We start from the raw sequence: 16,285 nt of genomic DNA on the forward strand, positions 1-16,285 counted from the left end.
GTCGTTGATTACTACGCGGTACATATAGTAATCATCTTTTATGTTCATGCTGCCATGTTGGTCATTGTGGAAGTACGGTAGCAATTCTTGGGGTATAGATAGTCATATCATTATCGCCGGTCTCTGCACCGAGGTCATATTATAGTACTGGTGATATATCAAGCGCGAATCCATACTCTGCTGCAGATGTTGGTAAGGAAAGTAACGTCATCGTACTAATTACAATGCAAATAGGTATCTAGCTGGAAGCAAGAATTAAGCCCAAAGATAGATAGGTACCGGCTGTGATCACATACTCGTCAACAGGGCAAGTAGATCACATCTCACAGTAGATAAAATCAAGTCATAGTCGAAGCATAAAACCACACCACGTCGCATCAAAAACATCATAAAACGTAAAAAGGTATCACAAAAGATGGCGAGAACATAGCCCGTCGTAAACTCCGTGGACGCGTCGAGTATGCGAAGAGCAAAGGGCGGGTATCGAAGCACCGATGTGCAAGGATCGTAGAGAAGTAATATAAACAAGTCGGACATGAGGAGGGAAAGAGGGGAGTATTAATAGGGACGAGGAGCTTTCCGCACTGAGTGCTCTAATGGTATGCACCCCCGGTTGTTATCGGCATAGGCCAATCGTCTTCGGTAATGCTGCTCCAGAAGCTCCATACCGTACCAACTGCCAAAAGAGTAAATAGTGTCTCGAACAATGCGCCGTTGATCTTGCTGCCGGAGGCGTGGCAGAGGTGAACGCTGATCACGTATTCGAAAATTTGTCCGATGGCGAATAACAGGGCGGCAGCAGTCAAGTAGACTATCGACAGGTTAGAATCAGATGCAACAGAGGAAGATCATCCGGAGATAGTTCGTAAACATACTCATTGGTCGAACTTCGCCCAAAATCCGAACAACTAGGACAGCCTCCAACACATAAAACGCGACGAGGCAGATGAGAGGAAAGAGTTGGTACAGCACATAGAGGGCAATGTTGCGATAGTTGTTTGCCTCGGTTGTCGCGAATTCACCGGTCCAATCGAAAGCCGTGTCCAGGGCGATATAGCCCGTACCGATGAAGAGAACCAGGGCGGAGGCAAGGATTAGACCGATTGAGGCCGGGGTACCGTCGTCGAGGAATTGATAGCCCACCACGGCATTTAGAAAAAGAATCCAGCACGTTGCGGTGATTGCAGCGACATGTGCAGCGGAGAAGCCCTATGCATGCTGATTAGACACAGCAATCCGTGGGAGGAGTCGCACCACTAACCTTGCGCACTGCTGCATCCAGAGGGAAGCCGCCCACAGAGAAGATCTCGCAGATTTCAACGACGATAAATGCCAGCAGAAATATTTGCATTTCCCTATTCCAATCAGCACTTTTTCCTCCATATTCCTTGTCCAATCATTTGTCGCGTACCTCCTTCCGACTGCCGCCCGTTTGCGATCCGACCTGAAGAGCAGGAACAGCGATACTAGAATGGAAACGAACGCGAGAAGAATCGAGCCTGTGGAAATTAGCGCTAAGCATTCCACCATGAGCCTGTCTGGTATGCCATACCCAGATTGCTAAGGTAGCGGTTATCGCTGAGTTCGATACCGTGAAGCGGGCATCCTCCGTACGCTTCATTAGGGGGTTGGTTGTTGGAGACAAAGAGCTACCGGAAGCACATGGTCAGCCACAAGGAATGTATCAATTGAGCATTGACAGCGGATGACAGGGACAGAAAAAGGCAACTGGGGGATAAAGTAAATTGGGGGAAGGGAAAACGTACATTGCAGACGGGCAGTGTGGAATCTCGACAAAAGTCCTGCACATGCAGATCATTCACGGTCAGCTTCTTCGATATTCCGGCAGATGCAGACGATAGATCAATCGCAAACCCACGTTGAAATTGCCAAATTGTGTCGAACCCATGGCTAAAGAGGCACGAAGCGCGACACCATGCAACCAAGGTCACGGAGAGTAGGTGTGGTCAGACGGTGGTGGTGGTGGTGATGACGGTGAATAATTCGATCGAGTTCGGCAGACCCACGTCGGTCACGATGGCTCCGCTGCAGATCTGGAATGTGGGAACAAGAGGAGGGCACCAATTATGATTACACAGGAGGGTGATAAGGAGCAATAAGAATTAATTGTTGTAAAAGGGTGGGAAATTCGGCTTGAAACGACGGGAGAAAGAATGGGGCCAACAGGGACAGAGAGTGAGAGAGACAGGCTGCCCACGAAAAGGGAAAAAAGAAGAGAAGGAAGAGAGACCAGGGGGAGGGGAGGGCCTGAGAGGCCGGGTTCACAATTCGACGTGCAGTCGGACAGTTGAAAGAAAGCGGGAAAAGGATGGAGCGGATTGATCGGAAGATTGAAAGACGAAAGAGGAACCGAAGGGGAAAGGAAGGGTAAATAATATCAGCAAGTCGAGGGAGACCGAGGGCGTGAGCCAAAGAATCGTGAAAGCGATAATCTCAAACACCGGCGCAGGTGGACGATCTGTAGGGCCGAGTGGGTATGTGTGGTAGTGGTAGTTATGTGTGGGGACGGGAACAAGCAGCGTTGTCGAGTAACAAAGTCATACACAAGTCTAGATGAGACTGTGTGAAAAGATGAACGATCGATCAAGATGAGGTGAGAATACTAATAGAGAGAGAGAGAAGATAGAGAGACAACGGAGCGAGGAGGGGAAGAAGAAAATGATGATGATGCTGAGCCACGCTGTCCGGGCGAAAAGCGTCGGAAGTAAAGCGAAAGAGAGAGAAAAGGAAGAAGAAGAAGAAGAAGAAGGGGAGGGGAAATGATGGGGAGAGAGAGAGATAGTACTAATTCAGTACACAAGAAAGAGACTAATCAATGTCGAGTCTAGCTTTGCTGTGCTGGAAAACAGAGCGTCGAGGGAAAAAGATGGGATGGAATTAGTTCCAGACTGGCGCGGGTTTAGCGTTGAATGGGAGATCTTTCGGGTGACGATGATAGGCAGTGCGAGTTCCATCCCACCAGTCAGTCTAAGACCTACTACTAAGACCCAGAAGGAAAGAAAGGCCCGTTGCGCGACGCCATCCACAGCCAACGAATGGCCCCTAAATAAGGCATTGTCCGTCATAAACCAAACCCTGCAGCTGAAGCGCAGCAGATCCAGGAACCAGATAGGCTGGAAAGCGGGAATTACTTCATGCGGCTGGTCAAGACTGTGTGAACACTGAACAGAGACACAGTCTATACTAACAACAACAACCCCTGTACTGGAACTTCATCAGAGTTTTGATCCCCTGTGGAAAACATATCCAGAAACTTACACTCCAGTACCATGGATCGTGTTCTCCCTTTTCGCCTTCCATGGCTCGGGCTTTTCCTGAAATTTTTTTCTCCATTTTTCTTTTCTATTCTGGTTCCGCTCTCAACCCGCGTCTTAGTCCCAGTCATGAATCATGGCAAAAAAAGAAGTCGCTAGTCACTACATACTACTTACGTACTGGGGCTAAGAATAGCAGTTGACAGGCAACATTTTCCTTGGAGCTTGATCGATCTTGCATGAAAATCCGGATGTGAAATGCCGCTGCGATCTTCTTAGGTCTTCCATCCTTCCTATGATGTGTCTTACCCGCGCGGTTCCTTCGCCGAATGACGCCTGCAGGACCTCCCCAGCCACACACAACATCCATACACTCCCTGTCGGTCAGACATGGTTCAACAACATCTATCCTGTATACATTCTTACTTATGCTTCCCGGAAAACTATCTAATGCTGCATAATGTCGCGTTCTCTTGTAGTAAGATGCATGTCCCGCTTTACAAAATAAGTAGCTACGTAGCATATCTCGCCCAATCTCACTCATCCTAGTGGGACTCACAGCCACTGTGGTGCGCCCTCGGAAGGGTCATCAGCCAGGATCTCTGTCTTGTATCTGTCTGCTCGGCACCCTTGCATCCATACCTTACCTGTGGTGGTATAGCCAATTGATCATACTACAAAGCAATCGTCTAAAGGGAGATTTGGAGAGCAACATTGCCCTTGTAAAACTAGTAGATGGAACAATCTGCAGGACGGAGAATGCCGTCCATGCCAAAATGGTGGGCAGATGATGAAGTCGTCACACCGATTTAGTTTCCCGATATATCGTCGTTGCCTATTGATACCATCATCCACCCACTGCAACAGAGTCCGCAGATCCCATCCTCTGGTCTAGCACACGTCTTCAATCTTCAACTCCTTCCCATCATGCTCTCCCAGATCCAGCTTCAGCGTCCGCCCGAACAACTCCAGCAACATTTCAAAGCACACCTTGGTAATAGCAGGGTCATACCGTCCCTTGCTGAGCTCATCGCGAATAAAGGCATCTATTGAACCCTTGTCAGCGACCACACCCTTCTACTTCCCCCCTTTCCTAAACAGGTTAAAATGAAGAACCTACGTTGAGCCCAAGCCACTTCGTAAAAGCTAAACAAGACTCCCTTGTCATGAAGGGTCTTGCGGATCAAATCCCTTCCCTCGGGCGGAACATGGGTATCGTTCTTTCCAAAAATCTGCGACAACACACGAACAATCCTTCTCGTTAGCACTCCTTTTCATTCCCTCGCGCACGCGAAGCGGACTTGAAATAATGAAAGGGCAGAGGGGGGGGGGGTCCTATCTCACCATGAGCATCTCGCCCTTGATATCCCCCGCCCGGGCCAAACTATCATCGTTCTTCCCCAGCCCCAACGTCTTACTATGGATGTCCGTGGCGAAGTAGCACACCGCCGCTTTCACGCGGCTGTCCAACGCGCAGCGATACGCCAGATGTCCACCAAGGCACATACCCGTCGCACCTACACGGCCATTGCACGTGGGGAGTGACAGAAGATAGTCGACGCACAATGAGGCGTCTTCATCGTAAGCTGCGATTTTCTATAATAAAAATCCCTCAGCATGGCCTTGTCCATGTTTCACAACCCAACCAGTAAACAAATAAAGTCGACGGGAGATTTACTCACCTTGCTAATCTTCCACTGGTTGCCCTTATCCGTATCCTCGGCATCATACTTCAACGGCTCAGGACCTGTGAATTCATGATAACTCGAGGGTGCCGCACAGATGTATCCCTGTCCGGCGATTTGGCGAGCAAATCGCGCGACAGGGCCGGTTACTACATGTATAGGTGTGATCAATAATGATACCTTCTCACCACAGGGAATCCTCCTGGAATTGATTTGTGAGATCGAGCTTGCGATTTACCTTGGTAGATTTCACTAAAGACAACTACACCGGGGAACCGCGCCTTAGGATATCCGGGAATAGTAGGGTGGAACACGTAAATGCCTGAATGGGGAACCAAGTCAGCAATGTTCAATTCGTGGAAAGATTAGTAGACATCGTCAAATGTAGCCGCAGCTACTGGTGGATTATAGGTAAATCTCAAACTCGAACTACTTCTGGGTAACATACGCATAGTTCCACTGCCGTCCGCCTTGGTCGGCACATCGTGGAAAGATTCCTGGATCAACATGGTGGATCAAGATGGCGATTGTCGTAGATAAGACGTAGTACAAAGTTATTCAATATCTGAAGAAGCTCACGACAAGCAACAAATCGTCAATTGAAGTGTTTTATACTGAATAGAGCGTTATGGCGGGGCTCAGTTGTTGTTGCGATAAGATTCCCGAAGATGGAGGGGTAGTCATGTGATTTGAAGTTGAGGAAGGCATTGGGATGACAATGTGGAAAGCCACCATTATATGAGTAAGTTGTGGTAGGGTGATAAATTGTATTTGGTTGGAGCTGCAGTTTGACCATATAATTGGTATCTGCCTGGTATTAATTAGAATACAGTGAGATGCTTGCTACCTATTGGTCGCAACTAGGTTCGGGAATACATGATGAGTGAAAAGAAAGTTGAACGGAGACGAATGGAGAAGAAAACAAGAAGCACAATCTAATAATGTACATAGAATGTTCATAATCTAACAGGGTAGGATGAAATGCGATACTCGAGGAATTATCCTCATGCAGAACTAAAATCAAGACATAATGCATGTACTGCAACGTAGTCGAGCCACGACTCGAGCGCATGGATCGAGCAATAAAGAGATTACAACAAGATATGGTAAAATCGGTCAAAAGCAATGAAGCTTGTAAATGGTAAGGCCCTACCTGCACCTTAGACCAAGGGATGTGAAACTCCCAGGTTGCGCTGCGAGGAGTGGGCTGGCGCATCGAGACGCTTAGAAAACATACTAGCCGTTAAAGTCAGCTGTCGGTCTGCATTATCAACACTCGGCAGTGCACTTACCGGGATGAACAGGTAAGGAACCTGTCTCTCGTACTCCCTCCAGGCCTCGCCGTACTTGTTCCGGCAACGCTCGATATCGCGCATCGCACGGTGGGTGATCATGCAGGCAAAGAACAAAGGATAGAACCAAGGAAAGGGGCTGCTGAACCCAGTGATGAGACCCCAGTTAAGGGCAAAGTACAGGTCACAGGTGTAGTGGATCTTGCGTGCCTTGCCATCTGTAGTATACGAGTTTAGCGCAATGTATGACATGAAAGGTAAGATATGAGCAGCACTTACACCAGCCGTCGACGAGGATCTTCGAGCCATCCTCAGCCGTAATGGTCTTGGGGTTCTTCAGCGTCTGCCAAGGCAGCTGAGGGAAGGTGCTGCGGAACACCATCGTTCCACGCTCCTGTTGGCGGTAACGGTTCTTCTGGCTGTTGGTCGTATCCCACACCCAGTACACAAAGAGGTAGGCAATGTAGAGGAATGTGAGGAAGTAGCGGTTCCAGTGGTACGTGGCCGGGTCGTGGTTGGCCAGGTAGATTGTGCAGTGACAGTAGCTCAGAGGAACACCAGCGAGGTTCCAGAAGATCAGCATGAAACCCCATTTTTCGTAGTACATATCCCTGCAAACAAATCAGACTGTGACACACTGTCGCAAGTTTCGGGAAGTACTTACCAAGTTGACACAATGCACTCTTCACCCTTAGAGCAGGCATTCGCGTACAAGAAGTGCGCCATGAGAAGGAAGCCAACTTCTCCAGAGACGTAGCCATAGACCTCATACTGTCTGGCCGCGGCACCCAAGGTAACGAAGAGCAGAATGTACCAGGGAAGGCGAACTTCAAAGAACATCTTAAAGTCCAAGATCCCAAACATTCTGGGGTTGAGCTCGGCACCCATGAAGAAGTCGTAGACATGGTACCCGGTCATGCGATGTTGCGCCCCGCGTGCCAATGCCGAAAAGTAGGCCACGAAAGCAACAAGGAACCCGGAAAGGATAGCGACGCTCATAAGAGGGCCGAACTCGTCAATGATCGTGTACAGCTTAAAGATACCAGTAACATGAAGCAGAGAGGCCAGCACAATGGTGGTGTAGAAGGACCAAACAGCAGAGCAGTAGTAGGGCAGCTGCTTGCCTCCCAAGTGTGGCAGAGGACGACCCATCACAGTGATACCGGGAAGATACAGGTAGCAGATTCCCTCGAAAATGAAGAACACCCAATAAATCGTCCAAGCCTTGAGAGATGGGAAAGCACCTTCGTATACAAGGTGTCCCAGATGCGCAAAGAAGTCCGTCATACTCTGCCCATCGGCGGGGCGAGGAAACTTGCCATCGTAGTAGGTGGCACCAATCCACATGTAGTACATCAGTAGCGGGAATCCGATCATCATGGACGCTACACCGAACGAGCCTCCAAATTCAAAGTGGCCGCTGTAGTCGACTTTGGGGTCCTTCCCCTCTTCCCAACCATCCACAATCCGAGCCTTCTTGACACCAGAATTCTCGGCATGACCATTGGTCGCGAATGGCTTTGACTCTTCCTCCACAGGTTCAGTCTTGATCTTGACAGAAGTGCGTCTCCGGGTTGTCGACTTCGATCCTTCAGCTGTTGAGTCGGAAGGTTCCTCTGACAGTCTGGCGCTGGCGCTGCGGGTTACTCGGCGGCCAGGTGTCTCGATGAAGCCGGGTCGCTCCATTTTCCTAGAGGAATTGATCGACCGGTCAGCCAAAAACAATTACAACAAGCAGAATGAAAGGCTCGCATGCGAAGCGCAAGAGGGGTAGACCGAAGATAAGGTAATTCACGACTGGGGTTCCTCACTCGGTCCCTGGTTCATCGTGCCTTCTTGTTCTCTCCCAAGCAACTCTCACTCCCTTGCGCAGTTAAATTGACTTACTTTGGGGTCTTCCCCGTTTGGGATCGAGTGACGGTCATTGTGTGCTGACCATAAGAGGCCTCAGGCCAAGGGTTCTATAATTGATTGAGTATAAGTGTAGGGAAGAATGGGCGCAATTGACGCGAGGAGAAGGGTTAGGGAGATGAGGGAGAATCTTTAGGCGGTCGCAAGAACAACAACAACATTCAGGTTGGGGATGCACTAAAAGGGAGTGGGTGCGTTGCCCGCTGCGGCAGGATCATCGTCCCTGGAGCTTATTACTGCAACCAACAATAATACTACCCGCGGAAGGCTTGTACAATCCCACAATAATGAAAGGGGCAAAGGGTCCGACATAAAGCACGGACTATCATCAGACGAACGGATTAATTTAATCGATCAATAACTACTAGTACTATCAGGTCATACAGAAGGGTCATGGCTCGCTGGCTTCAACCATATTTTACCAACCAAAACAGACAGGAACAGCAAGCCATTCGATATTTAGCATATTACGAAAGCATTCCACGTCGTTGAACTGTCATGCATATAGCCCCACAGATAGTCACGGGCATTCTTTGAGATGAATCCAGCAATGTTTGTACAAACATCAGTATGTTGTGGTATATGAGGAGGATGCGTGTGCTTTGGCAGAAGTAGTGGGTACACTTTTTCTGCTAACGAAACCCGTGCCTTAATCGCCTGCCGTACAGCACGTGCCTGAGGCTCCGGTCGGCCGCCAAGGCATGACATACTCGCCCCTCCCTCAATCTGCCTCTCCTCTTCCGTTCTGCCCCTACTACTTTTTACGGTAGGGGAAGCTTCAGGGTTCTGGTGCTTCTCCTTTCCTGGTGCTGCCCTCGGGGCTTCTGTAGCCCTTCTTTTTAAACTTTCATTGTTCGACTTTACCTTGCTAAGAAACAATCCCCCGCCTGCCTCAGTCGGAGGCTGTACCGCAACTCTAGTCATATCTCCGCATTTTCCTTCATAACTGCTTTTTTCGCCCCCGCCATACGAAGGTACTTTCACGCCTTTACCTTAGAAGGCAGAGTGAATAATGTCGGGCAATCCTAGTCAGATTCCTACCACATCTATGAAAGCGGTGAACATTCCGAGTCAGCCAGCCTCTGCGACATTTACTCCATCGTCATTCGATAGCGGCTCTCCGCGGTCTCAGCGGCGCCCGGGAGGTTCTGGCAGCTTTGGAGCTGGCTTGACATCTCAGGCTAGGAACTCAGGCTCTCCTAGGCACAATCAGGCTCTCAGGAGTCAACATAAACGACAGCGGCGTCCTCGATTGCTGGATGATGAGGATTATAGCGAATCGGTACGTATCTCGAAGTCTAGGGAGCGGCTACAGCTACACCAACCTCACTCCAGCCACATCATACTGCCATATTTCCCTCCCTTGTATTAGCCCTACCTGATGCTCTTTGTGGATCCTTATGTGAAGAGCTTTGGGAATTTTCCTTGGGATTCCCTAGACATCGCATACGCAAAGGGCTTACATAAGATGCTTAAGGAGGGGCCTACGCATGCAAGATAATTCGGGGGTTGTAGCAGAAGTGCGACAATTGTGGCCGCAGTCACTCACTATGACTTGAGTTATGTCTTTTGCTAGCCTCATCCACTGACTCATCCCTCTCCGCAGGCCATCATGAGATCCACGACCAGTCGCAAGGGACAGACGTCCATCACTCATCTGATGAACTTCTCCCTTCCCCCTCGTCCTCAGTACCATCCTCCACCCCGTAATACTCGCCGCTATACGTCTTGGGGTCCAGGTTCTGGCTACCATGCCATGGACAAATCTCGCTACGTTCATGCCAACTATCGCTTTATCGTGACGCCGAATCGCAACTACCATGCACAAGCGGCCAATGCTGATGTCCATTTAGACTGGGACTCAGTTATGCAGGTCTTGGTATCGGAGCAGACGCAGTCAGCTAGTTGCCCCATCTGTTTGTCCACGCCGGTAGCGCCACGAATGGCTCGTTGTGGTCATATATTCTGCCTTCCTTGTTTGATTCGCTACATGCATTCGAGTGACGAAGAAAAACCGGTTCCTGAGAAGAAGCCACGTTGGAAAAAGTGCCCCATTTGTTGGGACTCTGTGTACATCTCCGAAACTCGGCCTGTGCGATGGTTTCGTGGCCAAGAAGGGGACCTCCCATTTGAGGGGGGTGATGTCGTACTACGGCTAGTGAAAAGAGAGCCTGGAAGCACTTTAGCACTGCCACGGGATGGAGCTGAGGGGATTGCGCCAGATGAGGATGTCCCGTGGTATCATGCTGCGGAAGTGGCTGACTACGCGCGCATAATGAAAGGAGGTGAAGATTATATGAAAGAACAGTACGACATTGAGATTGATGAGCTCCGCAGGCAGGAGCTTGAGGATGAGCTTCTATTCGGGGATGATACTACTTGGACACGGAAGGCGGTTGCAGCGATTGCAGATGCCAAATCCAAGGTAGAAGGTATAGGGAATCCGCCTGAGATTGTGCGACAGCCCGTCCCAAACCAGGAGACAAAGGAACCCGTCGCTGCACACTCGCCACCAGAGGAAGTTGCTGCCATGTATGCATCGCAGCATGCAATTAAGTCAGGCCAAAGTTCGTCCGCGGAATCCATTCCCGCGTCAGATACTGGGCCTGGTTCGGCCTCCACTCCGGAGACGTCCAATGATGTGGATCGCACATCTGAAGCTTTGGGCCAGGTTGACTTGAACGCAACTTCTACCCCGAAAAAGAAAAAGAAGGATCCTGGACACGGCCGGAATAACATGCCCTCGAAGCGAGGTCCTACTACATCTGACCATGCGTTCTTTTTCTACCAAGCTCTACCACAATTCTACCTTTCGCCCTTGGACATCCGCATCCTGAAAGCTGCATTTGGTGATTACTCTTCATTCCCAGCCACCATTCTTCCCCGGGTTGAGCGTATTTCAAGCGGCCATATTGTGGATGACGAGCTACGCAAACGAGTCAAGTATCTCAGCCACTTGCCGCAAGGTTGTGAGGTGAATTTCCTCGAGTGTGACTGGAGAGATGTAGTTGTACCGGAGGTGCTAGAGACTTTCAAGTCCGAAACTGAAAAGAGGCGGAAGCGCAACAAGGAGAAAGAGGTGCGAGAAGAGAAGGATCGCATTCGAGCGGAGAAAGAAGAGGACGAAAAGCGCTGGGCAGCGGCGCGCCGGAAGAGGCCTAGCATTGGCCCCATCGATGAACCTCCCTTCTCCGACCGCGACTTTCAGCCGTTATCGGGCTCTGCTGGTGAGCCTTCTGGCTTTGATATAGGTTCTTCCTCTGCCTCGCCTCCTCCCTCCTCGAGTCCCCCCGGATCTCGTACGGTGTGGGGAACCGTGGCCGCTCCGACACTTTCGGCTCCATCGAGCTCACAAGCCCCTGCCGATGGTTGGCTGCAGGGCTGGGAAGAGGAGCTGTGGGCCCAGCAAGAAAGGGAGCTCATGGCTCAATCGGCTGCTGAGGCGAACACTGTAGCCTCTTCCTCCGGCGGGAAAAAGAAAAAGAACAAGAAAATTACACTTATGTCGACCAATATCCAAAGAGGGGCATAGAAGGTGCGACTACCTGTGCGTTTTCGTCCACCAGCTCCTGGTGATCTACTTCATCGTTTACAATCTTTTCTATACGGTACTCTGTGGATTTTTATCAACTATATCACGAATATTATGTTATAATCATATGTGGGGGGTTGTTTGCAGATACATTCTGGGAAGAGCATGGGTCAGGAGTCGAACGTGTTTTTATGAATTTTGATGGCCACATATGTGTACCAATTACAATAATTAGATAAAAATGATAAACAGCTAGATAGATGAAGCTTTTCTGTTGGGCTCATTCGGAGTCACGGCGCGTCTTTCCAGATGGAAGGTGCTAGTAACCTAGCTCTCTTTCCTAATCAGGACAACACAGTCTCAAGAGAATACTGATCGGAGAGAGATCTAAGAAATATGAGAACTTTGATCATGACCCAATCCATAGTAGACTACTACAAGCTTGCCTGTTATTACCATTATTCCAAGAGTAAGTATACCTGATTCAAGAAAGAACGTAACAACTGGTGAGGCTCTGTTGGGTTTGTTGGTGAATCTCCAGGGCCGGCGATCCTGCCGCAGCGGAGCCTCAGGCACGTGCCGTCCGCCAAAAAAACATCATCCATCTCAGCTCCAGCAATCCACCCACTTCCCCCCGATTGTGCTGTCCGGCCTTTTACCTCTTTCTTCACCACCTCCCTTCCTTGTCTTACTAGCCTGCTTTATTATCTCTCCGGCCTCATCTTTCATCCACATATCCTTATAGCTTGACCCCGCGTTCTGCACAAGGTTCGTACCACGTCTCGCCCAACCAACCCTTCCCCGATCTTTTGCGCAACGTCCAACTTGCGTCGTACACCACGCTGATCCTTCGAGCACAAATAGGCGCCAAGCTTCGGTCTACAATTACCTTATCTTAGCTTCCAGTGTCCCGCCCGGGGCGTTAGGATGGCTGCTTAGACGGGTGCTCGCCCCCCAGTCCTGCTTCCTTTCGCTTCTTGACCTCGTATGGCTCCCATTGAGGCAACGCGTGGCTGAATAGTCAAGGCGACTCTACGACTGCCTGGACATGATGAACCATCATATGCCCGCAATGCCCCATGGGCAGCCACCCATGCCTACTCCTCGTCGACAGCAAGATGTTCCTTACACTGCAGCTCCTCCCAACATGCGATCCCCTCCTGCCTACATGGGGTACCATCCCCATATGAACGGCCACCCTCCCCCGGCCGCATACTCGCCCCAGCAATACCCTCAATGGTACCCACCTTATCCTGCCATGCAGCTCCCTCCACGCCCATACCAACACCCTTACGGACCGATGTATGTTTCTGCCTATCCGCCCTCTCAGCCCATAATGGCGCCGGCCCATATTCCTCCCGTGTCTCTTCCCATGCAGCCGAGGACCTCCACTCCTTTACAAAGCACCATGTCTCCGCCTGTCGGACTTCCACCTTTGCCCATTACGACTCAGGCACAGTCTCCCGCCACTGTTCCTGTGCACCCAGCGCCGAGCTCCGTTGTGTCATCGTCCCCCGCTCCTGCTCCTGCAAAGGTTTCTCCCGAGCCTAGGGAGCCTTTCCGCCCACCGGTAAGTGGTATAGACTGGCACGCACTCAGTACTTCGCCTAACATAAATCACCAGCTACCTTGGCTTTCCGTTCCCGACCACCCTTTCCCTGCTCGGATCCCGGGCAGACGTAGGAAAAGCCGTCTTCTCCCTACGTCATCTGTGTCCGTCGAGCTTCCTACCAAGGACCCGCACCGGGCTGACCAGCCTGAGAGACAAACCGAAGTTCAAAGACTGGAGCCGGAACAGTCGCCATCGGAACCCCAAACACCAACCTTGTCCGCCGCGCCATCAGTTGCGAATTCGACACAACCCACAACTCCATCTTCAGTTGCGCAGAACCTCCCTCTGCGTCCTCAGTCGCAGTCCAAGGGAGCCAAACCGACGATCCCAGTAGTCCCCGTGGTCCCAGTCGTTCCGGCGCCTAGTACTCCTCGTCAGGCTACCAAGGATGAGTCGACTCGCTCGTCGGAAACCCCCAAGTCGGTCAGTGGCACAGCTCAGGAGAAGACAAATGAGGACACTCAGGAGTTGTCCCAGAATAAGACGGAGGAACCTGTTAAGCAGGCCTCGCCTGCCCCTGCAGCGCCAAAGTCGTGGGCGGATTTGGTCCGGTCAAAAGCACTCGCTAAAGGAGCGAGTGCTCCCAACGCGTCGCCTGCTGTGTCAAATGGCGTTATCAAGCCCAAGAGCGAGTCTCTGGCCGATGTCTTGACGACACTAGGAGACGATGTGTCACAGTATAGCGATAAAGTTGCCTTTCTCCAACCCAGAGGACTCGTGAATACCGGCAACATGTGCTACATGAATTCTGTATGTTTATCCAAGTTGCCAGCACGAAGTGCTACTAGCTGATGACTTTCCTCCAGGTGCTTCAAATCTTGGTTTCCTGCGTGCCGTTCTACCAATTTCTGGATCATATTGGACGGAGGGCGTCCCACAGTTTCAACAGCGACTTTCCGATGATCGACGCATTGTGAGTAACCTGATTTTCTCCATTCTTAGTTCCTCGGTGTTCTTCTTGTCGTTATTCGTCAGCCTTGCTAACCACTTAAAGGATCATGTTCATGAGAGAGTTCCGCATCATTGATGCTGCACACACTGAGGAACAGCTGAAGCTCAGGCTGAAACCAAACGAGCTCGAGGATTACGGCGAAGCCTTTGTTCCGGAATTTGTTTACGAGGTTATCAGGCAATTGCCACGCTTTAGGGACATGCGGGTAAGTCTGTTTCATTCCCTAATTCATGGGTCCATGCCAGCTAATACGTAAATGTTTTCTCAATACAGAGAGGCCACCAGCAAGATGCTCAAGAGTTCTTGGGCTTCCTTTTGGAAGAAATGCACGAAGAGTGCAATCGTGCCGCCAAAGATGCCCCTGCAACTACCTCGGCCTCTGCGAACCCCGAGGCAGAGGTTGCAAATGAAGAGTCCGGCGATGGCTGGTTGGAGGTCGGTCACAAGCAGAAGGCTGCTGTTACGCGCTCATCTGGCCATATTGCTTTGGAATCGCCCATTACGAAGATCTTCGGTGGAAAGATCCGGTCAGAGTTCAGGGTGCCTGGTAACAAGACTTCTGTGACCCTCGAGCCCTACCAGCCACTTCAGCTTGACATTGGAGCTCCTGAGATCAACAATATTGTTGATGCTCTCAAAGGACTCACTAAGCCGGAAAGCATTCAAGGGGACTTCAATTCTTCCCGCGGTCCCAATGTTACAGCGACCAAACAGATCTTCATTGAAACTATGCCGCCAGTTCTTATCCTTCACCTGAAACGGTTCCAGTACGACAGTGTGACCAGAGGCACCCAGAAGATCTGGAAAAAGGTTGGATACCCGCTCGACCTGGAGATTCCTCGCGAGGTCTTCCCGCCCAACAAGCGCAATATCATGATGGCGCAGGGTGGCCTGCCTAAGTATCGCCTCGTCGGCGTCATCTACCATCACGGCAAGAACGCCAGTGGCGGCCACTACACCGTCGACGTCCGTCGTCAAGACGGACGTGAATGGATCCGTTTGGACGACACTCTTATTCGTCGGGTTCGGAGTGAGGATGTTGCGCAGGCTGGGGGCGAGGAAGACCCCAAGGTTCTTGCGGCGGCGCTCGAGCAACACAAGCGTGACGGACCGAATGCCAACATCTTTGATCATATTGACCAAGACGACTTGGAGCAGTCCGATAACGAAAGAGGCTGGAGCCAGGTCAACGGCGCCAGCGGCCATTCAAGCAAGAAGTCAACCTCAGGTGCAGCTTCAGCACCGTCTTCCGGTGTCCGCACTCCTCTTGGACGGTATGGATCCCGAGATAACAAGGTGGCTTACCTGCTATTCTACCAACGCATCGATTGATTTGGCATTTTCTGGAGAGAATCAATCTCCAGGAGCGACCGGTGAACTATCGAGACGAAAGAGAAAACCAACAAGCGCAATTTGCTTCTTTACATCCTCCCGTCCTCTCCTTATTTAGGGAGAGGTCACAGCATTCCAATGCTGCCTGGTGGCATGCCTAATGTGTACTGGCGCCTACCCAAACACGTATCAACCATATACACTGACTCAATTTTTGTCTGTCGACTGCGCATACAACATGACATCGACCCGGCGGTTCATTAGAGGTCCGTGTTTTCACCGACCATCAAGGGTCGCTGCTGCGGAAGTGGAACGGATATTCGGGGAGTTGTTGGGCCCTTCTTTCCGACTATCCGGACAACTTCCGTCGCGCAAGGACCCCGTCTTATTTGCTCGCGTTCAAATCTACACCAATGGTGGGCATTTTCCAGACCATTGCTGTGTGCTTTGCTTTTACTTGTCATTATTTTCCCGTTCCCTTCCGTGTTCCTGATGACATTTTCCCTGTAGCTTATCCATCTATCTCGCTTATGATCTTGTGTGTTCGCGGTGCTGTATCTGGTGAGATGTCGCTCTGATATATACCCCTAGTTTCCTCGCATAGCCCCTTGGTTTGCCTCGCTGATGCAGATGGGTTTTTTCTTGATGTGGCGTGGACGGGTTTATAACGACTGCATGATTTTCCTTTTCTCCC

The 16,285-nt window shown here is 50.6% G+C and overlaps 4 protein-coding genes across 4 annotated transcripts; 2 read left to right on the top strand and 2 right to left on the bottom strand.

The window, feature by feature from the left end:
* Positions 1-327: 327 nt before the first annotated feature.
* Positions 328-2,400, bottom strand: BO85DRAFT_72735 (chitin synthase export chaperone). Its single transcript, XM_025665619.1, has 7 exons — positions 1,880-2,400; positions 1,767-1,802; positions 1,553-1,649; positions 1,412-1,499; positions 1,262-1,355; positions 876-1,209; positions 328-811 (listed from the first exon to the last, which is right to left on the bottom strand). The coding sequence occupies exons 1-7, from the start codon at positions 1,907-1,909 to the stop codon at positions 594-596; spliced, it is 897 nt and encodes a 298-aa protein (XP_025513420.1). The 5' UTR covers positions 1,910-2,400; the 3' UTR covers positions 328-593.
* A 1,564-nt stretch (positions 2,401-3,964) lies between these two features.
* BO85DRAFT_470337 (uncharacterized protein) lies at positions 3,965-8,300 on the bottom strand. Its single transcript, XM_025662391.1, has 10 exons — positions 8,140-8,300; positions 6,917-7,942; positions 6,532-6,863; positions 6,253-6,470; positions 5,409-5,430; positions 5,199-5,282; positions 4,958-5,109; positions 4,620-4,871; positions 4,396-4,507; positions 3,965-4,321 (listed from the first exon to the last, which is right to left on the bottom strand). Exons 1-10 carry the CDS (start codon positions 8,175-8,177, stop codon positions 4,167-4,169), a joined length of 2,391 nt encoding a protein of 796 aa, XP_025513421.1. The 5' UTR covers positions 8,178-8,300; the 3' UTR covers positions 3,965-4,166.
* Positions 8,301-9,005: 705 nt separating this feature from the next.
* Positions 9,006-11,960, top strand: BO85DRAFT_401501 (RING-type E3 ubiquitin transferase MAG2). The gene is made up of 2 exons (XM_025657162.1): positions 9,006-9,445; positions 9,770-11,960. The coding sequence occupies exons 1-2, from the start codon at positions 9,176-9,178 to the stop codon at positions 11,693-11,695; spliced, it is 2,196 nt and encodes a 731-aa protein (XP_025513422.1). The 5' UTR covers positions 9,006-9,175; the 3' UTR covers positions 11,696-11,960.
* Positions 11,961-12,767: 807 nt separating this feature from the next.
* BO85DRAFT_440340 (mRNA-binding ubiquitin-specific protease UBP3) lies at positions 12,768-15,591 on the top strand (the record flags this gene model as incomplete). The annotated part of the gene is made up of 5 exons (XM_025658761.1): positions 12,768-13,265; positions 13,320-14,057; positions 14,114-14,220; positions 14,302-14,464; positions 14,533-15,591. 5 exons carry the CDS (start codon positions 12,768-12,770, stop codon positions 15,589-15,591), a joined length of 2,565 nt encoding a protein of 854 aa, XP_025513423.1.
* Positions 15,592-16,285: the final 694 nt, after the last annotated feature.

Source organism: Aspergillus piperis (assembly GCF_003184755.1).
Source record: "Aspergillus piperis CBS 112811 unplaced genomic scaffold BO85scaffold_15, whole genome shotgun sequence".
NCBI lineage: Eukaryota > Fungi > Ascomycota > Eurotiomycetes > Eurotiales > Aspergillaceae > Aspergillus > Aspergillus piperis.